This window comes from Mustelus asterias, chromosome 3, assembly GCF_964213995.1.
Source record: "Mustelus asterias chromosome 3, sMusAst1.hap1.1, whole genome shotgun sequence".
In the NCBI taxonomy this organism is placed as follows: domain Eukaryota; kingdom Metazoa; phylum Chordata; class Chondrichthyes; order Carcharhiniformes; family Triakidae; genus Mustelus; species Mustelus asterias.
The window spans coordinates 123,261,116-123,284,528 of NC_135803.1; the positions used below are offsets into that span (position 1 = coordinate 123,261,116).

At 42.5% G+C, this 23,413-nt stretch overlaps 1 protein-coding gene across 2 annotated transcripts in view; it reads left to right on the top strand.

The window, feature by feature from the left end:
* cadpsa (Ca2+-dependent activator protein for secretion a) overlaps positions 1 to 23,413 on the top strand; it is a 511,252-nt gene that overhangs the window by 76,764 nt on the left and 411,075 nt on the right. For both annotated transcript variants that reach the window (XM_078209519.1, XM_078209518.1), the window contains exons 2-3: positions 8,707 to 8,820; positions 15,633 to 15,965. In XM_078209519.1, coding sequence (XP_078065645.1) covers positions 8,707 to 8,820; positions 15,633 to 15,965 — 447 coding nt within the window. The remainder of the gene's footprint in view (positions 1 to 8,706; positions 8,821 to 15,632; positions 15,966 to 23,413) is intronic.

Genomic DNA, 23,413 nt, shown 5'->3' on the forward strand with positions numbered 1-23,413 from the left:
TGCCAGATGTTATGTTTTGTACCCCAAAAGCGTGACGAAACTAGACTTGTGATTTCTGTATGTGAAAGTGTTTATTCAAGATGGCGGAAGACAGACTGAATATTAGCTCCTCCCTGTTTATATTCTAAGTGCCTGCATCCTCTAGGTTCACTGGCAACACTGTGGACCGTCTCACAAACATAATGGTAAGCATCGATTTAGAAGCGACAGTAGCAAAGCTGGAAATGAAAGGCAGAAAATTAGTAAGCCAGTATAGAAAGCAGATGAAACAAAGGCTTGAAATAGCCAACAAAGACATTTGGCAGTGTTTAAAAAGCATCTACTCCAATGCAGTAAGTCTGGTGAGTAAGCCAGGTGAGCTGAGGACATTGGCACATTGTTGTAAGTATGATATCATTGCTATTACTGGAACATGACTTTAAAAAGGGAAGGAATGGCAGCTCAGTGTCCACCTTACAGGATTTTTAGACAAGGAAATTAAAAATTTAAAATGATTGTGATCAAAATTCAATTAGATTTAGCGTGGAAAAGAAGGAAGATAGGCCTGGAGTAAAACTTCTCAATTGAAGAAAGACCAATTTTACTAAGCCAGGGTGTGATGTTTCCATAACTACGTTAAATCTAATTGAATTATGATCACAATCATTACCAATTTTAATTCCCTCCTCCATCTAAGCAGGAATGTTGAGCTGAGATAAGATTCAGCAAAAGTGGATTGGAAACAGCTAAGTAAAGGCACATCGGTGTCAAAACAGAGGGAGGCACTCAGACAGGAAGTGGTGAGGATTCAGAACAAATATGTTCCCACGAGGAGTAAGGGTGGCCTCCCAAATCGAGACCTTGGATGCCAAGGAACATGCACAGTAGGATAAGAGGAAAAAGGGGAAGTTTATGTCAGGTACTGTAGTCACATGTAGGCCAGGCGAGGTAAAGATGGCAGATTTCCTTCCCTAAAGGACACTAATGAACCAGATGGGTTTTTGTGACAATCGACAATGGTTTCATGGTCATCGGTAGATTCTTAATTCCAGATTTTTTAAATTGAATTCAAATTCCATCATCTGCCGTGGCGAGATTCGAACACGGGTCTCCAGAACATTAGCTGAGTTCTAGCTTAATAGTCCAATAATAATACCACTGGGCCATTGCCTCCCCGATGGAATAAAAGAGGCAAGAGGGTTATGCTCGAACCGCATATAACAGGGGTTAGGCGATGTAAGAATACTGCACACAGCTCTAGTCACAGTATTACAGGAAGGATCTGATTGTACTAGAGAGAGCACAGAGCAGATTTATGAGATATTGTCAAGAAAGGGGAATATTAGCTATGAGAAAAGATTGGATAACTGGGGTTGTTTTCTTTGGAACAGAGGAGGCTTGGCATAGATTTATTTGAGGTGAATGAACTTGAGGGGGCTAGAAAGAGCGAATAAGAAGGACCTACAACCCTTACCTGGCAGATCAACAAGTTGGGGTCACTAATTTATGGAAGGATTAAGGAATAGTTGAGAAGAATTTTTGTTCACCCAGAGGGTAGTGAACATCTAGAAATCACTGCCTGAAGGGGTGGTGGAAGCAGAAAACCTAATCACATTTAAAACACATTGGAAATGCGTTTGAAGTGCAGTGACCTACAAGAACTGGAAAGTGGGATTAGGCTGGATAGATTAAATTCTTGTTGCACCATCCCGATGGGCCGGAAAATATCGTTTTGTGCAATAAATTTCTATGATTGTATAAGATTATGGATAAAACAACTTCTTACAACAAAGTAGGATAAATCCAACAATTGTTATGATCCCTGTAGAGATTGCTAACTTTTAATTTGAATTCCCGGTGAATTTTTCAAAGGGTTGCATGACAAGATTTCATGTTTTAAGACTTTTACTGTTACAAATGCGTTGAAAGCAACATCAATTAAACATTAGCCTATTAGTTGGCTATTGTGTAAACGACAGAGAAGATATCCCCCCTTAACTTCCTAACACCACCAAAATACAGGTTCATACAAAGAACTGCACTCCCCACAGAATTGTAGGGGGCAATTTTCTGACTTTGCTGCCCCTTTAGCAGCTCATGCCTATCCCAGTCCAATGTTGTGGCTAGCTTCCATCAAATGTTATAAATGAAGCAAATATAAATGCATTTAAGCAGAAGATAGACAACATATGAAGGTGAGGGGAATAGAGGGTTATTTTTGATTTGGATGAGGAAACAATAGGAGACTTAAGTGGAGCACAAACAGTAGCATGGATTGAATGGGCTGAGTAGCCTTTTCTGTCATGAACAAACGATATAACTGATTTCATATCAGCTGAGAATTGTCTTATGTCAATACTTTGTGGCAAAAATAGTAAATGATCTATCCCCAGAGTTAGCATTCATTTTCTGATGAAAAGAAACCACAAACCAAAGAAAAACAACTTACCAAGACATCTTCCCACTGGCAGTCTGGAATAAACTTTACCAGGGTTGTCTGATAAATTAGCCACTAACTACAGGTAGCTAATTAGGAATCCAGGTTAGGAAAATTGCAATACTAATTAGTACATAAAGCGTAATAGATGCCAAATTTGGGTGTGCGATCGCTACCCATTCACATAATCTGTACACCTGAAGGAAAAGGACATAATACCTGAGTTACAAGTGGACCTAAAATAAGTTAAGAGAGGAACTTAATGGATTTAATGTAAGTTTAAAAATAGTAATAGAGAAAGCAATGAGACTGAAGATAGACAAATCTCTGGGATCTGATGGTTTCCGCAAATAGGTCTAAAAAAAGTAGGTGGGGAACCAGCAAGTGTGCTGACCATCAATTTTCAAAGCTCCCTAGGTTCAGGAACTGTGCCTGAGGGTTGATAAATAATGGGGTGTTCTTTGTGTTTTAGGGAAGGAGGGATAGGGAGGCCGGTAAATAATGGAGCTGCCTGCTTGGCATCAATTATGAGGAAATTACTAGAATCTAATATGAGGAGGTTACCAGAATCTATCACCAAAAAGCATCCGCTGATCAAAGAAAGTAACGTGGATTTGTGCAGGACAGGTCATGTCAGACGAATGCAGTTGAGTTTTTTGAGAAGATCACAGCGTATTGTGAAAGGTTATGGATGTTGTGCAGATGGACTTCCAGAAAAGATTTGATTAGCCTTCACAAAGGAGATGCTATTCCCCAGCACTTATTGCAAGTGGCTTAGGGCGGCACGGTAGCACAGTGGTTAGCACTGCTGCTTCACAGCTCCAGGGTCCCGGGTTCGATTCCCGGCTCGGGTCACTGTCTGTGTGGAGTTTGCACATTCTCCTCGTGTCTGCGTGGGTTTCCTCTGGGTGCTCCGGTTTCCTCCCACAGTCCAAAGATGTGCGGGTTAGGTTGATTGGCCAGGTTAAAAAAAAAATTGCCCCTAAAATGCGTAGGTTAGAGGGATTAGCGGGTAAATATGTGGGGGTAGGGCCTGGGTGGGATTGTGGTCGGTGCAGACTCGATGGGCCGAATGGCCTCCTTCTACACTGTAGGGTTTCTATGATTCTATGATTCTATGATTTAGTATTAACAAAATTAGTTCAATAAAAGTAGTGGACAGTAAAACCAAAAATGATTGAATAAAAACATTATTCGTAATCACTTTAGTTTCTGACTACCTTGTTCATGTAGGAGTCATCAACACTCTTAAGACAAAAATCTTCCAGGCCGAGTTATGACGGGCATACAAATGTGATCCCAGCACTCTGTGGCTATTTCACTACACTTCTGACAGAAACAATGGCACTGCAGAATTCATGCATTCAGCTCTTTAAGTAAGTAGTTACAGTACAAACTTAAAGTCTTTTAAGAAATAATTCAATTTGCCTGAAATCAGTGAAGCTTGGTGGATTAAATAATTATGGCAATTATATTTTAATGAGGTGAGAAAAGCTTATTGAATTGCCCAAAATAGGCATTGCACTTAACAAGCAGTGCCTTTGCAATTGATTTCATTGGAAATGGAAAATGGATCACACCATTTTCTCAAAGTTACCTGTAATAAACCTAAGTGTGGGGACTATATTTGCAGAAATGAGAACTCAGATTTGGAAGTGTCGCATTAATTGCTAATTGGTTATCAACTGAGAGCCACAGGGTTGAATTTTCGCCAGGGCGTGGAGGCGTGTATGGGTGTGCGAAAGGCCACACATGAGGTTGTTTTACAGGAAATCTGAGTTTCCTCCACATTCCTGAATCCATTGCATTTTCCTTTGGCTCCTGTGTGGGTCGGGAATGCCGAGTGTGCAAAAACGCACACCCACCCCCTAATGAGGGATGGGTTCCCCATTTTAAATGGAGGACAAAAACCTGATTTCTTCTTGCGCACAATTTTTATTTGTGGTGTGGGGTTTTGGAAGCCCTTTAAAATATGCCAGATTTGAGAGTTTCTGAAGAAAATGGAAAGCCTGCTGAGGATGCTGGAACATTTTGAAAGGTTCAAGTGTTTTCACATTTTCAAATGTCACTGTTAGGTGCTTTGTCTGGATGTGTTTTAATGCAATAATTCATTGTAGGGATCTGTCCTTTAAAGGTAAATTGATCCTTACAATGACGAGCCTTATGCATTTCTTCACATGCATTACGGTGCTATTCCAATGGAGGAAGCAGCGTTCTTCAGTGAAAAATGTTATTTAATGTCCTGTCAGCCTGAGTTTTTAAAAAATTGTTTCACGGGGTATGGGCATTGCTCGCTAGGCCAGCATTTATTGCCCATGCTGCCCTTGCTGTCATCTCTTCCACTGTGATTTAAATATCCCGTTTGATTTTAGAAAACCAGGCTTTGACTGTTGAAAAAACTCAGCACTTGAAACAAATGTAAACACTTGCTCCCTTTCATTGACTGGCAGGCACGCTACTTTGAAACTGAAAGGAGCACCTGTTGTATTTTTTTCCCTTCTCAGAGATTAGGCCGTTGTTTGGACAGCTGTGGCCATTATCAATGCTTGACTGACTTTCAAGTGCTAATGGATTTCAGCACTGTAAGTGTTCCATTCATCTGAATGAATACAGTTTCAAAAAGTTGTAAGATTGTCCCGTTGATGTGTTTTCTGCTTTGTTGACAGAAGGTAATGCAATTACAAATATTATGTTCACATGGCAGAATGCAATTTTTTTCCATCAATGATGTGGAGGCTTTTATTAGTTGACCAGAAATTTATTTTTTCCCCAAGAAATGTATTTTCCATTGATATTGCATGAAGACTATACATAGTGCTTACTGGGTGAGTGGCAATGGAGGATTAATGGGGCTTAGAGGTGGCAGAGAGCAGCCTGGGTGATTTGAGGGGGCATGGGCTGGTATTAGGGTGGGTGGGAGGAGGGGGAGGTGCAATGTTTAGGGGGCTTTTAAACAGTGTTGGATGCTAGGAAACTGTGTTAGAGAACAAAGTTGGGCCTTTTAACCCGGCTCGTCTCTGGACCCACATTCCTCATGGACTTCAGTCCAGTTCGCAAACCGCACTGCGATCCCGACCCCTGTATGAGAGGACAAAAATGACACGTGAAGTCACATAGGTCGGTTATGCAGTTTGTGAGTTGCAAATGTGCGCAAGTCAGGATTTCCCAAGCCCAGTGGAAGATTCGGCCCATAGTATTGTGATGAAGAGTTAATTCTCTGGTGGGATGTGACAAGTGGGATCTGTGCCTGGGATCCATACTGGTACGGGGTCTCAGCTTTTCGTTACATACGTGTGGGTGAAGGGGTGATGTCTTGTGAATCCGAGTTTGCAGAATTCCCCCTCCTGGGGACATGTATTCCGGTGATGGAATCGGCCTGCATGGGTTGCTGGTGGGATCTTCTGGTGCTGCCAGTGTCTACAGTGTTTTGCGTAGCTCTCACCCTCTGCTGCCAGGGACCTCCCACGTTCAGCCCTAGGCTAGGAGGTACAATAAGTTGTGTGGATGGGAGGAGGAAGTGCGAAGGGGTCAAAGACAGAGTAAATGAACTGGCAGAACTATGGTAGTTGGGATGCAATGTAGGGAAGTGTAAGGTGTTCACTTTGAATGTGAAAAAGGCACCTAAATATTTTATCAGAGGAGACTGGGAGCAGTGGAGTAACCAAGAAATATAGGTATCCTGTACAAAAATCATTAAAACTCTACGCGCAGAGCACTCTAAGTAATCAAAAAAAGGTTAATGGAATGTAGGCCTTTATCTCGAGAAGATTGGAATTCAAAAGTGTGGAAATCATGTTTCGGTGATACAAAGGCTTACGCGGACCGCATCTAGAGTGCTGTGTTCCGTTTTGGATCTTGAAACTCAGGATGGATAGATTGGTCTTGGAAGCTGTAGACACAGATTCACCAAAATGTAACCATAATGGCATAAGGGTTTAAATTACGAGGGCAGATTGCATAAACCTGGCTGCGTTCCTCTGGGAGATTGAGAACTGACCCAGTTCAGACATTTAAAACCATCAAATGTACATATTGGGGAAGAAATGCTTTCAAGCACATCATTTGAAATGATCATGGTTACAAAATCCCTCGAGTCAATAAAGCTGTTTCTCATTTTTAAATACTTTCCATCTCCCCCTCATGATGCACAGCTAAATGATGTCATCACAATAGGTCGCAGGGGTCAAATGTGGGTCAATCTGCAATTTTTAACTGGCTAGTGAAGACCAGGGAAGCATGTTCTGACAGAATCTTTCAACTTCACAAGGTTAATTTTCTGTCGCAAGACATTTGTGTCGCTGTTTTGAAATAGTGGGTTCCTCTGTAGGTGAATACTGCTGCGTCTATAATTCTTTTGATTAATGTGCAGCATTGTTTATCTGCCACGACCTCAATTAGAAAATGCAGCGATCTGAAGCAACTGGCAGCATCACAAATAAGCAAGTACAACAGACATCCCACACCTGTGATTCCTCAACTGTGGTAACAGTGAGAGACTGAAGAGAAGGTCAATGTAGAAAGTGAGGGAGAAACAGAAGGGCCTGTTTACTGAGGCCTGTTTAAGGGAATCACATTTTCCACCAGTTCTCTCCAGTACAGGGCTGTGTGGCATGGGGAAATGTCAGACATGGAGAAATAGGGTTTCTATGTATGATATCCCCGTTGAAATATTTCCAGTTGCTGTGGGAGTGATTGTTATTGCAGTGCTGCATCACTCGAGCATGAAGGAGAAACTGAAAACATTACACTATATTTCTGCTGATGAACCACGGGGATATTAACACTCCAGTTTAATGTTTAGTTCCAATTATTTAGTTGAGGCAGGCAAACACCCTACCTCATGGGAAGAGTGACTGAAAACATGAGGCAAGGTTGGGATTTGATCAAATGCTTTAGGTAAGAATGATATCAGAGACAACAACCTGCATTTATATTGCATCTTTCGCACGTAACATTACTGATGACTTTGAATCCTTAAGTTAAGTAAAAGGAATTGCGCACCTGATTCCACCCGAGGAAAAGTTGGAAGCTTCTTCCTTTATTTTGATGGTGGTGATTAGTTAGAGACGCTCTGGCCTTCACAAATATAATTTCATTCCATATGCTGCCTTACATTGAATAGGAAAACCACAGAAGAATAACTATGCTGTAAAAATTGCAGCCATTGACAGAATACATTAGACCTGTGGTAGACAGTGAGGAAGGGTGTCGTAGTTTGCAGGAAGACTTAGACAGGTTGCAAAGTTGGGCCGAGAGGTGGCGGATGGAGTTTAATGCGGAGAAGTGTGAGGTAATTCACTTTGGTAGGAATAACAGATGTGTTGAGTATAGGGCTAACGGGAGGACTTTGAATAGTGTGGAGGAGCAGAGGGATCTAGGTGTATGTGTGCATAGATCCCTGAAAGTTGGGAATCAAGTAGATAAGGTTGTTAAGAAGGCATATGGTGTCTTGGCGTTTATTGGTAGGGGGATTGAATTTAGGAGTCGTAGCGTTATGTTGCAACTGTACACAACTCTGGTGCGGCCGCACTTGGAGTACTGTGTGCAGTTCTGGTCCCCACATTACAGGAAGGATGTGGAGGCTTTGGAGAGGGTGCAGAGGAGGTTTACCAGGATGTTGCCTGGTATGGAGGGGAGATCCTATGAGGAGAGGCTGAGGGATTTGGGATTGTTTTCGCTGGAAAGGCGGCGGCTAAGAGGGGATCTTATTGAAACATATAAGATGATTAGAGGTTTAGATAGGGTGGATAGTGATAGCCTTTTTCCTCTGATGGAGAAATCCAGCACGAGGGGGCATGGCTTTAAATTGAGGGGGGGTAGTTATAGAACCGATGTCAGGGGTAGGTTCTTTACCCAGAGGGTGGTGAGGGATTGGAATGCCCTGCCAGCATCAGTTGTAAATGCGCCTAGTTTGGGGGCGTTTAAGAGATCCGTAGATAGGTTCATGGACGAAAATAAATTGGTTTAGGTTGGAGGGTCACAGTTTTTTTTTTAACTGGTCGGTGCAACATCGTGGGCCGAAGGGCCTGTTCTGCGCTGTAATGTTCTATGTTCTATGTTCTATGTTCTAACAGTGATTCGAGAGGCTTGGAGCGTTACAGGTTTGAATGAAAAGGCCCAGTGGATTGCCAACATGATTTCTTTAGAGAGAAGGCTGCCAAACTAGATTTAAACAGAAACATTTTACATAGCAGTATTGATGCAGCTCTTTCCTGTCCCTTCAATCTGAATGGCTCTTAAATATTTCATTGTTTTTATAGTTATTTATTATTCCTCTTTGTCTTTTCTAGATAAATAAGCAGCAGCTGCAGACAGTGAAAGATCGTTTCCAGGCATTCCTGAATGGAGAAACACAGATTGTGGCAGACGAGGCCTTTATCAACGCTGTGCAAAGTTATTTTGAGGTAAGACCGTTTTTCGTGTAATATTTTGAATGCAAGTTAATTGCCTAAATCTTCCAACATGAGAAGAGTTCTCCGACTTATCTTACATCGCAAATGCATATCAAAACTCTGAGGAAGCCCTGGTATGTGCACATCCATGGGGAAGCTACCTGCCTACATTGCTCCATGATTCCAACTACAGAGGGATCAGATGGCCGGAACCCCGGAGACTTGGGCTGTTTGTGCTCCACCTCCCCTGCTTTTTACACAGATTTACTCAGAGCTTTTCATGGCAGGCATAACACCAGCGAAACTCTTAAGTAAATCAGCTGGATTGTCAGTGCATTCAAGCCCACAGCAATGTTCAGTGTTCAGCTCCCAACATAGAAATTTTCATTCCGCCCTGCACACACACACACACACACTAGCCCCCCCACCCCCACCCGAATAATGTTCATCCCGCACCCCCCGGTCTGACAACGTTCACCTACCTCCCGGCAATGCGGCCACCCCACCATCGCCTGTGCTCCCCCCCACCCCATCCCTCAGAGGGCACAGGTCTGTTTGAACTGCACATGGTAAGAGGAAGGACTGATTGTGCTTTAAACTCTGCTTCACTCTCAGTTAGTGTGCAGAGTGCCAGTGAGCAAGAACTTCACTGGGCGCTCACCTGAGAAAGCATTACCCAGATTGCCTTCAAAAAAACCAACTGGTTCAGGTCGTCTTGCATGCGCAGTGTAGTAAGAGGGATCCCACTACCTTTCCATCAACGCATTTGGTATGGTGGGGCGTTTGGTACTGTGGGGCATGAGACAAAGCAGAGGGGCGAGTATATCACAGAGAGGTGGGAAACTGAACTGATTCAGCCATCCGTGTGTGTTGTACATAACCCTCCCGACAATGCTGACATCCCCCCACCCCAGTGTTCAGACTCTCCCTCCTGGAAATCTACAGACCCCAAGCCCAGGACAATGTTTGCCTTCCCTTCACTGCCCCCTGTCCTGGCACTGCCCACCCACACCTGTGCCCTTTCTCCCAATCCACATTCCAGAATCCCTAGCTACTGTCCAGCCGATGCTGGAAGAGGCAGCTTTGTCGGCAAGTGGGCAGGTTTCAGAGGCTGATAAACTTAGGAGGGTGAGGAGGGGGGCAAATACTGTCTGGGTTAGAAAAGCGGTGAGCATTGTTGGGGGGGTTGGTGATTAAAGGGGGGGGGGGGGGGTGAATACGGTCCGAGGCCAAGAGAAAGGTGTGTGAACGTTGGCATAGATGAGAGAAGTGGGTTAAACTTTTGGTTATAAGAGAGGAGGGAGGGGGAGAACGTTATCAGGATGGGGGTGAGGGAGGGGGAGGGGGCAAAAGTTATCGGGGTGGGGAGAACACCGTCAGGGTGGGGGTGAATGCGGTGGGGGAGGGTGGGGGAGGAGGTGAATGCGGTGGTGGAGGGGGTGAACGCTGTCGGGGTGGGGGAGGGGGTGAACCCTGTCGGGGTGGGGAGGGGGTGAACACTATCGGGGTGGGGGAGGGAGTGAACACTATCGGGGCAAGGAAGGTGCACTGTCGTGGTGAGGGGGGGGAGTGAACACTGTCGGAGTGAGGGAGTGGGTGAGGGAGGGAGTAAACAGTGTCAGGATGAGGGGGGGGGGCACTGTCATGGTGACAGAAGGGTGAATGCTGTCGGGGTGGGGGAGGGGAGATGAACATTTTTGAGGGAGGTGAGGAAAGGTTTGGCACTGTCAGTGAGTGAGGCTGTGTAGCATTGGGATTGACATCTCCGTTGAAAATAGTGTCAGCCAGTTCATGCGACGAAAAGGAGGCATGGCTGCAGTGGAATTATGTCTGTGCTTTGCTTCCAACTGAGATTGTCCCTGCATCCCTGCTGGAGCCGGCATCAGGGGCTGGATAGACCCCAACATGAAATGGCCCGCAAGCAGTTTAGATTGCAGTCTGTGTTGGATACACCCTCACCAATGCTGACTGGAAAATCCAAGCCGATGTTTCTTGCAGCTCAGTTATCACTCACCTGTTTTAAGAAGCAATAATTAGATATTGCTGGGTGCCACAATTTGGACATTTTTCCAGGAAATATAACTTTCATCCTCCAGATATGAATATCCTTGAGAGGAATTCCTCAATTATCCGTTGTTTTGTTAAAATGTCACTGATGCAATTGGGAACACACAGTAAAATCTTTGTTACCCAGCACCATGGGAATGGGTGTTGTTAATGAATCAGAAAGCCAGTTAACGGCAAATGGTTTACAGCACAATACTTGGACCATGAACTAATATGCAAGTCCTCAGGAAGTAAAGAAACCGTATTATTTCTACTTATAATCTTCAACAATACAATAAAATATAATAATACAGTATACAGGTCCGGGTTATGGATAACTTTGGAATTGCTTCCAGTCAGTAAAGTGATGATTCATGTTAGGGAAACATCAGAAATTCCAGTTAATAGAGAATTCCGGTTGGCAGAGTGTCGGATAACACATTTCTTGCATATCGTTTTAACCGTTGCAATGTTCACTGTTGCGTCACTTTCCATAGGGCCACAACAAGGAGAATTTAAATGTGTCGATGAAATCAGCAGACACGAGATTTTAAAACAAATAATTGAAATAATGAATCACTATCAGTGAGCAAGTGTTTCTAATATGTATCTTATTAATTAAGGAAGAGGAGCTTTCTCCAAAGCATAGAACATAGGAGCAGGAGTAAGTCATTCAAGCTATCGAGCCTACTCTGCCAGTCAGTATCATCATGGCTTATCCTCTCTCTCAGTGCCATGTCTACACTTGCTCCCCATACTCCACACACTGTCAGAATTTTATACATTTTAATGATGATCCTCTCTTATTCTTCTAAACTTCAGAGAATACAGGCCTAATCAACCTAGTCTCTCCTCAAATGACAATCCTGCCATCCCAGGAATCAGTTTCGTGAACCTTCCCTGCACTCCCTCCATAGCAACTATATCCCTTCCTAGGTAAGGAGGCCAAAACTGCACACAATACTCTAGGTATGGTCTCACCAAGGCCCTGCACAGCTGTAGTAAGACATCTTTGCTCTTGTACTCAAATGCTCTTGCAATGAAGGGCAACTTACCATTTGCCTTTCTAACTGCTTGCTGCAGACTAAAGGCCTAATGGGGAAATGCACAGGCAGCAAGTCAAACAATAAAACTCACCAAACTGCCAACAAACTAATGAATGCAACTCTTAGTTTCTCTCACTAATTACTCTTTAACAGTTTATCCTTGTAAATTATTCATGTTGCTTCACACTCTCTCATAGAACATAGCATCCTACAGTGCACAAGGAGGCCATTCGGCCCATCAAGCCTCTACCAACCACAATTCCACCCAGGACCTATCCCCATAATCCCATGCATTTACCCTAGCTAGTCCATCTGACACAAACAGGGCAATTTAGCTTGGCCAATCCACCTAACCTGCACATCTTTGGACTGTGGGAGGAAACCGAAGCACCTAGAGGAAACTCACGCAGACAGTGACCCAAGCTGGAAATCGAACCCAGGTCCCTGGCACTGTGAGGCATACAGTGCTAACCCACTGTGCCACCCGTGCTGCCCCTGTGCCACTGTGCCTCCCCTCTCTCTCTCTCGCTCTTTTTTCCTCTCTCTCTCTTTCTTTCTGTTTCTTTTTTTATTAGTGTCACAAGTAGGCTTACATTAACACTGCAATGCAGTTACTATGAAAATCCCCTAGTCGCCACACTCTGCCACTTCTTCGGGTACACTGAGGGAGAATTTAGTATGGCCAATGCACCTAACCAGCACATCTTTCAGACTTTCTCTCCATTCTTCCCCCTGATTCTTCTATTCTTTTCTTTGTTTGTCTGGAATTATCATTCTCTGCAATAACTTTCTCAAGGATCCTTTTCCCATCCGATTTTATCCTGACATCCTGTGCCTGCATAACCATGCGTTGAATGATTCTGATCTCTCTTGTCTGTACAGTGGTGAACCCTCTGTGGATAGTCCACATATCCATTTCTTTTGTATTTTGAAATTTATTTTATCATAGAATCATAGAGAACCTACAGTGCAGAAGGAGGCCACTTAGCCCATCGAGTCTGCACCGACAGCAATCCCACCCAGACTCCATCCCCACATATTTACCCTGCTAGTCCCCCTGACATTAAGGGGCAATTTAGCATGGCCAATCAACCTAACCTGCACATCTTTGGAGTGTGGGAGCAAAGCCACGCAGACACTGGGAAATCTGCAAGCTCCACGCAGACAGTGACCTGAGGCCAGAATTGAACCGGGTCCCTGGCCCTGTGAGGCAGTAGTGCTAATCACTGTTCCACCATGCCTCCCTCTATTTTAAAGGTTATTTCATTTCAGAATGGACTGTACATGTACAGTATTTCTACTTATCTAACTAAGAATGTTCAAAAGAACCCAACTCCAGTTTATACATTAGTTCTTAACAGGAAAATCAGATTTGCGAAACGTAGTTTTGTTTAAAGTTGCATTATTCAGGAACTCAACCATGGTAAGTGAGGAAATACTGGAAAAGGTGTTATTAACAATTCTGTTACATTACAATTACTAGGCTCTGATTATCTACTTAGTGTACAATTTTACTATATCCAGGTGTCTACCTACTATTGGTATCTAAATTTATTGTCAGAAATTTCTAATTGCGCTTTTAACTTGTCACTTTTTTTCTCACTGAATGCTTCATAGAGAATTTCTTTCATTGATGTTTTTATATTTCTTTGTCTCTTGTTCTTACTCTCGTACTCCCTCTTTCTGAGTCTTTGCTAAATCATCCTATTGTTTTGTTCCTCAAACTCTTTTTTTTATTTATCGTTTTCTGCACCTTGTGCCTTCCCTGTGTTTTGCATCATCCACTTTCCTCTTGCAGAGCTCTGGAATTGAAGGATTTAATCCTATGATATTTGTAGAAGTGATCTTGTCTTTACCTGGTACTATGGGCTATACCATGCTTGTTTTGTTGAGCTTACTTATATATTTCAGCCTCGGTCACAGACCTGTGGTTCCAGCTTCCAGAGAGGTGGCTTTCACCCCATCTCCCCTCTCCATCAGGACAGAACGAACAGGAAGGCTGGAGCTAGGATTAGCTGCTGAGGAGGTAGAGCTCACTCGAGCAGGGTCAGGAAGATGTGAAAGGGGACAATGGTCTGCTTGGGTCTAAGAGTGAGCAGTTGGGGATGCAGTGAGGTGGAGTGAGGCTGAATCCCGCTTGGTTCCTGGAAGGAGCAGTTTGCTGGAGCCATTTTAGTGCAACAATGTATAAAGCTGAGGTGGCACATGTGCCCTACTGATATGAATATCGGGTAAAGTTCCAATGCAGGTGTCATTAAAAAAACGACAGCAGTTGGTTTGTTTTTAATCTGACTGATTCATAGAATCATAGAATCACTACAGTACAGAAGGAGGCCATTTGGCCCACCAAGTCTGCACTGACCACAACTTCACCCATAACCCCACATATTTGCCCTCGCTAATTCCCCTGACACTCGGGTCAATTTATCATGAACAATTAACCTAACCCGTACATTTTGAGTGTGGGAGAAAAGCGGAGCACCCGGAAGAAATCCATGCAGACACGGGGAGAACCTGCAAACTCCACACAGACAGTGACCCAAGGCAATAATTGAACCTGGGTCCCTGGCGCTGTGAGGCAGCAGTGCTAACCATTGTGCCACCGTGTCGCCCACATTCCTCCAGCGTGTATAAAATAGATCTCGTGAAAGTATTTTTCTGCGATATTTGGCACAGATCTCCAATCTGTATTCATATTAAAGTCCGGCCTTGGGCTTCAGTACCCAACCCTGTCCTGTCTGCTCACTCCAAAGGTTGCTGCACTGAGAAGTTGGCAGCTAGAAAGTGCTGACAGCAGTGGATGAAGATTGGGAGAGCCCTGAATGTAGAGTTGAGGAGTGGCAGCAGTCAGGCAGAGAGTGAGGGAAGAGGACCTGGAGCTGTTAAGAACACAAGGGAACTGGAATCTAGAGCTGCAGAAGTAGAGGCTGTATCAGTGAGGAACAATGTGAAGGGGAACCATAGAACATGTATAGCACAGGTTAATTCAAGAAGGAAAGGAGAACATGACAGCCACTTCAAACAAAGTATCTCATTGCTGTGTTTGAGAACATGCGTGAACAAATGCCTGTTTCATGTGTTGCCATAGAATCATAGAATAACATAGCACAGAGAAAGACCATTCGGCCTTTTTATCCCACTCCCATGCTCTTTTCTAAACACCCTGATTTTTTTTTTATTCTTTCTATTTTATTTTATCCAATTCCATTTTGAAGGCTCCTATTGAAACTGTGTCCATTGCCCTATCAGACAAAGCATTCCAAATCCTAGCCACTCATTGTATATACATTTTTCCTCACACCATCTCAGGTTCTTAAGCCAATCACCTTAAATATGCGGCTTCTGGTTATCAATACTTCAGCTAATGGAAACAATTTATTTACCCCCTCTAAACCCTTCATGATTTTAAACACCTCCATTAAATCTGCTCAGAGGACAACAATGCCACCTTCTCCAGTCCATCCATATACGTGTTCACCTCATCCTTGGAACAATTCTAGTAAATCTCTTCTGTACTCTCTTCAAAACCCTCACACCCTTCCAGAGTTGTACAAAAATGCAATTTTTCGGTCTTATTTATCTGCTATTCATCAATCAATCAGTACTTTGTTGTGAAACATATGAGGATTTAATTTGAAGCATTGTTTTTATAAAAGGTTTTTTTTTCCTTTTAGTAAATTCTAAAAAGATGAATGGTGGTAACTGTTGTTTTATCTACTTCATGTATTCTAGGTGTTTCTGAAAAGTGACCGCGTGTCCAGAATGGTGCAAAGTGGTGGATGCTCCGCCAATGATTCTCGAGAGGTGTTTAAGAAACACATTGAAAAGCGAGTTCGAAGTTTGCCAGAAATTGATGGCCTCAGCAAGGAGACAGTCCTGAGCTCCTGGATGGCAAAGTTTGATGCTATATATCGTGGTGAGGAAGATCCACGCAAGCAACAGGCCAGAATGACAGCTAGTGCAGCGTCGGAGCTGATCCTCAGCAAGGAGCAGCTGTACGAAATGTTCCAGCAAATCCTGGGGATCAAGAAATTTGAGCATCAACTATTATACAACGCATGTCAGGTGAATGAACCTTCTTTTGCTTTCTGTTGTGGCCCATCTCATTGACTCAATGCACTGAAGAAAAGCAGGTTGTGTGGAAATTAAGTTGACGACAGTTGTGCTCACTATTAGGTTCAGTTATTTAAAGATTTCTGTTGGTGTTCCGACTTGTAGAGCAGCCAGAAGCAACGGTTTTTAAAGACAATGAGCATAAGGTCTCATCTGGTTGCAAACAGGAATAGGGAAGTAAAAAATCAATGTCTAAAAGATGCGAGCTGTTGTTATTGGAGTAATGCCACAAGGATGTTCCAATTGTTAAAGACATTGAAGTTCTTGAGGGTCAGTTGTGTTTGCTGTTGAATGTGCTGTCACTTTTTGTTTAATCTGGCAGCTTAAACAAAACATTAGTTAGTCACATTACTCATCCCACTTGCTGAAGTAAAAAATTTAAGTTGTCTGGATGGACGAGTATTTCAGAATTGGTGCATGTATGTCAACATAGTGTTTGAGGTTATAAATTTGGGTGCATGTGTAATGAATGATAGTGAATTGGCAGCTTTTGAGAATGGTAAAGTTTAGGATAATGGTAAGAAATTTGCCTTATAATCTGGATATTTGTGGAAGAAGGATAATTATAATGAAGGGATGCGCACGTTGTATCTTGTACAGTGGAGAGTGGCGGTTATTGGCTGAGAATTGTTTGTGGAGATGCCGATGTTGTTTGCTCAGGCCACTTAAAGCATCACATGTTATTAAAAATATTCATGACCATAAACATTTGAAATGAAGCAAGTAAAAATGTATTTTATATTTCAAGTGATTTCCCCTGACCCAAAGCCCAGTTTGTCGGAGGGGTAATTTTAAAATAAAATAGTACAAGTTTTTCACTCGATCAGGCAGAAGCTAAGAAAAAGATCAACATTAATTTTATAAGTTGGGCTATTTAAATTGACAGGTATATTATCTTGTATCCTCTATCATGCACGCAGGCACATTGATGAGTGAGATTCTCTTGTGTGATTTGGGTTTTTAATTCATGAAGAAGTTTTGAAACACACGCAGAAAACCATTGTTATTCTGATTGTACATACTTGTGCGTATACGGATAATATGTTTTTGTCAGAATAATAGTTCTCAAAATACCTGTCAAATACCAGTACAAATCCCTGTCAAAATACTGGGTTTCTCTTAGTGGCAGCTGCTATACTTGGACTAACTCTACCAATACACTCTTTTAGGATTAGGATCTAACTTCATGTTTTTGATAGTTGAAAATTACCCCAAGCCAGGAAACTTGCATCAAAAAATTCTGTGTTTAGTGCCTGTCAATTGAAAGAAATTTCCTCTCAAATAAAAGAGAGACTGCAAATCCTGGAAATTCACAGTAGAATAAAAATTGCTGGGAATATAAAGCAGATCTGTCAGTATTTATGAGACGGTAGGGCAGATTAATGCTTTGCTGTGTACCCTTATCAGTTCTGATGAAGGACATGCACTTGAAAAATCATAACCTATCTTCTTTCTGCTGACTAACCTGTTCTATATCTCTGGTACTTTTTGTTTTCATTTGAAAGTTCCTGTCAACTGCTTTCAACATTTATAAGTTACAAGCCAGTCCCAGTTTCGAGAAGTAATTTTGCCCAGAGATTTATACCCAAGTGTTGCAGTTGCTTATGGATTACGCGGCAATTTTTTAAAAAGCATTTTGGCCTCTTGACACAGGCATTTGCATTGCTGTGATTTGGTGGCAAATTTTGATCAGTGCTTAAAAAGAGGAAATAAGAAAAAAAAAACATGCTGCTTTTTCTGTAATACATTTTCCGGGAGAACATTGAAGCCATTGTTTTTAGCGACGATGGTGCAGGAGTAAATATGGGCCTGGATCTAGGGAGAACCCCCCTGTTCTTTTACTAGAACCATGGAATCTTCGTTTAACATCTCATTCAAAAGGCGGATGTAGGCCAAAGGATCATAATTTAGATTCACGGGTCAGTCATTCTAGACCAGGAGCTCAAAACGTTAAATGGATATTCAGACATTGAAGTTTTCAGGTGTAAATGTGATGCTACCCTTAACTCACTGATACCCACTTTCACATTGTGGCTGCGTAGAGATTAGGGCCCTGAAATTACATTGTCGGCAACAGCGTATGAATGCTTAAAATCAACTGGTGAATGTTCCCCCACAATAGAGGGCAAACTTGTTGAGTGTTCAAAATATTCTATCCTGTAATTTCAGAGCCTAATGCTTTTGATTCTGAGGAAACAGCCTGAATGCAGTCTTAAAGAATCCAGACTGATTCTGCTCCAACCCTGCAGGAATGTTTGAGTGTGTATTAATATGATCACTGAAATTTATGATCTGGTAATCCAAACCTTGTTGTCTTGTATTCCCATGTTCTGGTCGCTTGGGAATATTGGGACAGAAGTAGACTTTTTAGTCCCTTGAGCCTGTTTCACTACCAGACATGTACCTGCTCCCGCAACTCAATTTTTCTTCCTGGTTGCTGTCTGCCTCAGAAGACAGCAACAGAAGTCTTCCACACTTTTATTGCCAGAGTAACAAAATCTTGCAGCTGTAGCTCTGATTTTAACTTGGGCTGGGTGTCGGGTCATGGCCAAGGGCCAAGTCTATCATCAGTAGGGGAAACGCTCCTAGAATTAATTGTACCTTGAACAAAAGTGAGCTGATCAGAAATGGCCAGCATGACGTTTTGAATATGTCCTTGGAATATAAGTGAGGGATGTGGCAAGACCAGAATTTGCTGTCCATCACTATTTGCCCTTGAGAAGGTGGTGGAGAGCACCTTCCCGAGTGGTGACTGTCCTTGTGGTGAAGGTCAAACCATAGTGCTGTTAGCGAGGGAGTTCCAGGATTTTGACCCAGTGATAGTGAAGGAACATCAACATAGTCCCAAGTCATGATGTTGTGATAGAAAGGACTTGTAGGTGGTGGTGTTGTTCCCATGCATCTGCTGTTTTTGTCCAAGGTAGTAGAGGTCACAGGTTTGGTAGGTGCTGTCAAAGATGCCTTGATGAGTTGCTGCAGTGCACCTTGTAGACAGCACACACTGTTGCGTCGCTGGTGGAGAAAATCAATCTTGAAGGTGATTGATAGGGTGCTGATCAAGCAGGCTGCTTTGTCTTGGATAGTGTCAAGATTCTGGATTGTTGGACGAGCTGCACTCCTCCGGGCAAATTGAGAGTATTCCGTCACATTCCTGACTTGTGCCTTTTAAATGGTGGGCAGGCTTTGGGGAGTTACTCACTGCAGAATTCCTAGCTTCTGACTTGTTCTTGCAGCCACAGTATTTATATGGCTGGTTCAGTTCATTTTCTGGTCAATGATAACCCCCAGAATGTTGATGGGGAAGGTGGGATTCGGTGATGATGACATGGTTGAGTGTCAAGGGGCGATGGTTGGTTTCTCTCCTACAAATGGTCCCTGCCTGGTACTTGTGTGGTGCAAATATCACTTGCCACTTATTAGCTCACGCATATTGTCCAGGGCTTGTTGCATGTGAACACAACTTCTTCAGGATCTGAGGAGTAGCAAATGGTACTGAACACCTGTGCAATTATCAGCTAACATCCCCAATTCTGACCTGATGTAAAAGGGAAGGTCATTGATGAAGCAGCTTGAAGTGGTTGGGCCTAGGACAATGAGGAACTCCTGCAGTGATGCTAAAGGTAAGTAAGTCATGGCTGTTCTACTTTTGAGGAGGTTCTAGTAAGACAGACAAGGGCTTCTTATCTATGTAGACTTCCAACAGGCATTCAATAAAGCTCCACTTGAAAGATAATTGGAAAAAATAGAGCACTTAGAATTAGAGGTAGCCTTTTGACTTGGGTTAAAAATTTGTTGGGAGGTAGGAAACAAAGTGACTTAGAGGATATGTATCAAAATTAACAAGATGTTCTAAGTGATGTTCCCGAGGAATCTGTTTTGGGCATCAATGGTCAGTTGTAGATCCAAGTTTGCGGATGACACTAAATTAGAAGGGACAAGTAGTGCATATAGGAGCAAGAGGCTACTGTGAGGCTACTGCCTTTAAACTGAAAACTAAATTTGAGTACTTGGTTGGATGATTGGAAATAAGGAACAGTAGAAGGGCAAAGAAATTTGTGGGTCCAAGTATACAAATCATTCAACACTAGTAGATAAGTAAACAAAGTTCTAAATTCCATTTGTTTTTATCCGAATTGGTATGAAGGTTAAGCTTTAGTTATATATATTAAACCTCAGTTAGACCCTACCTGGCGTACTGTGTTCTGTTTCAGGCATCAGAGTTAGAGAGGATACATTTTTATCCTTTTGGCCTCGAAAGCATATTCAGCAGCATATCAAGATGTTAGGGATTAGTGGGTTAAATAACGTTTGGTTTGTATTCTTTAGAATGTAGAAGGTTACAGGTATTTAAGATGTGGAAAAGCTTTGATATGGTACATGCAGCAAAACGATCTCCTCTGGCAAGAATCAGGAACAAGGGGACATGATCTTAAAATTAGAGCCTGCCCATTTCCGAGGGAAGTCGAGAAGCACTTTTTCTTTCCACATCAGCGTTAGTAGAATTTGAAAATCTTTCTCCTAGAAGAGTCAGAATTTTGAAGACTTGATGGATTTTTGTTAGGCAAAGGTTTCATGAGATATTGAGCTGTGGTGGGTAAATGGAACTGAGGTACAGATAAGCGATGATCGATTTGAACGGTCGAGCATTTTCAGAGCTAATCCATCTCGTGCCAGCATGAGTTACTGGCAAAGCACAGGCACCTGATCCAGCAGGCAGTCAGGTTGCAGGAGCCTGCCCAGAAAAGCGCAGACTCCAAATAAACTTCCCTTCAGATAGAGCCAAGGAAGTGGCTCCCAGCATGGATACACCCACAGTTCTGGGTATGGACTCCTCTGAACAGCCTCCACACCTGCTGTCTTCTGAAACCCCTGCTGTTGCTCATGCTAGTCGTACAGTTTGCTACTGATGCTGCTACCCATGCCACTTCCTATTGAAACTGGTGGTAGTAGCAGGTAAAGCTTGCTGAGGGAATGTGATAGAGGCAGAAATGCCAGAAAGAAGCAGCCTGCAAGTTGAAAACTCTTCTGGCAATCCTAACAGCACAACAGTATTCAGATTGTACGATTGTATGATCACTTGTGGATAAGGTCTTCTTTAAGTCCTAGTTTAGATCATAAGATTTTGGAGCAGAATTATGCCATTCGGTCCATCAAGTTTAATGACTCTGAGAGACCAATCCTGCCACTTTTCACTGCTAATTTCTTACTGAAACAAATATCCATTTCGCCCCTAACACAAAACAGGATAAGGTGATACATAGAGGCATTGTTCTAAATCTGGAGCAACTGTGGAATAATTTATCATATTTAATCTTTTTGCTTCAAATTTCTGTTGCTCAAGATGTGTACAAGTCATTGAATGTTACAGGACAGGTGGAGAGGGCAGTCAATAAAGGGCATAGAGTACAAGAGTAAGAAGGTTTTGCTAAACTTGTATAGGGTACCTAGTTACAGCTGGAGTATTGTATACAGTTCTGGGAAGGATACACTATAGGAGGGATGTGAACACATTGGTGGGAGTGCAGAAGAGGTTTTCAAAATGGTTCCAGAGACGAGAAACTTCAATTATACTTCAGTTATGGAGATAGATAGGAGAGGTTGGGACTGTCCTCCTTGGAGAGGAAAGGGCTAAGAGGAGATTTTATAGCGGTGCTCAAAATCATGAGAGAGCCAGACACAGTAGATAGGGAGAAACTATTCCTGATTATAAAAGGATTGCGAACAGGAGGGCACAGGTGAAAGTGATTTGCAAAAGAAACAAATGCGATGTGAGAAAAAGCTTTTTCACAGCGAGTGGTTTGAGTCCAGAAACTGCCTGGAAGTGTGGTGGAGTTGATGCATTCAAGACGGCATTAGTTGATTATTTGAATCGGAACAGTCTGCAGGGGAATGACACTAAATCATAATGTTCATTTGGAGAGCTGGTGCAGATGTGATGGGCTAAATGGCTTCCTTCTGCACTGTATCAATTCTGTGATTCCGTGAAGAATATATAGTCAAATTAGGCACATCTATACTTGAAGTATGACCCAAACAAATGGTAATGCTTCATTGGTCAAAACGTTTCAGTAGTATTGCCACTGCTGTCCTTTCATTATGAAAACATTTTTTGCATTAATATTTTACCTTGTCATCTTGAGAGAGATTGGGAAATTACTGAAGATTCCCTTGAGGTTGCCAGCTCTCTTCATTCCCACTCTGGTTTAATGAAAAACTTCCTAAAACATTTGCTGAGAATTGTTGTAGAGTGTAGCACGAGAAAGGCATCAATATATTTCATAAACTTGGCGATTTCAAAAATTGCCATCTACTGGATAATATTCAATTCATTTCCCAAACTGGCATTGCCTGACACTTACCCATTCTAACTATTCCCTGGGTCACCATCATAGGCACCCTTTAAAAGCCTGAATTTGTCATTTGGTTCCTTAAGAACAAGGTGGATATTAAAATTGACAGTTCAAAGAAATAGCTGTGACTTAATGTAGATCAGTTATTTTGCAATTAAATAACTTTTTGTTCAGAAAAGGCTGTTAGAATATACATAACTACAGCTTTAGTGTCATCTTTTGTGAGGCAAACCTGTGTGAGCACAAAATCATATTTTTATTTGCATTTTCTGCAAGACAGATGTTTCTCAAACTATGTTTATTCCTTTAACCTGACAATTTATCAAATTTTAGGTTGCAATTAATTAATTTCATAGTTTTATCTATATCTGGTCATTAGCTGTTTGTGGGTGTTTGCTGTACTCAGATTGACCATCATTCAAAAATGTTTGAGTTGATTTATTATTGTCACGTATTAACATAGTGAAAAGTATTGTTTCTTGCACGCTATACAGACAAAGCACATCTTTCATAAGGAAAGAAAGGAGAGTGCAGGATGTAGTGTTACAGTCAGAGCTAGGGTGTAGAGAAAGATCAACTTAATGCAAGGTAGGTCCGTTCAAAAGTCTGACAGCAGCAGGGAAGAAGCTGTTCTTGAGTCGGCTGGTACATGACCTTAGGCTTTTGTATCTTTTTCCTGACGGAAAAAGGTGGAAGAGAGTATGTCTGGGGTGCGTAGGTCCTTAGTTATGCTGACTGCTATTCCGATGCAGCGGGAAGTGTAGACTGTGTCAATGGATGGGAGGCTGGTTTGCATGATGGACTGGGCATTGTTCACGACCCTTTGTAGTTTCTTGCGGTGTTGGGCAGAGAAGGAGCCATACCAAGCTGTGATACAACCAGAAAGGTTGCTTTCTACGGTGCATCTCTAAAAGTAGCAGACATGCCAAATTTCCTTAGTCTTCTGAGAAAGTAGAGGTGTTGGTGGGCTTTCTTAACTATAGTGTTCGCATGGGGGGACCAGAACAGGTTGTTGGTGATCTGGACACCTAAAAACTTGAAGCTCTCGAC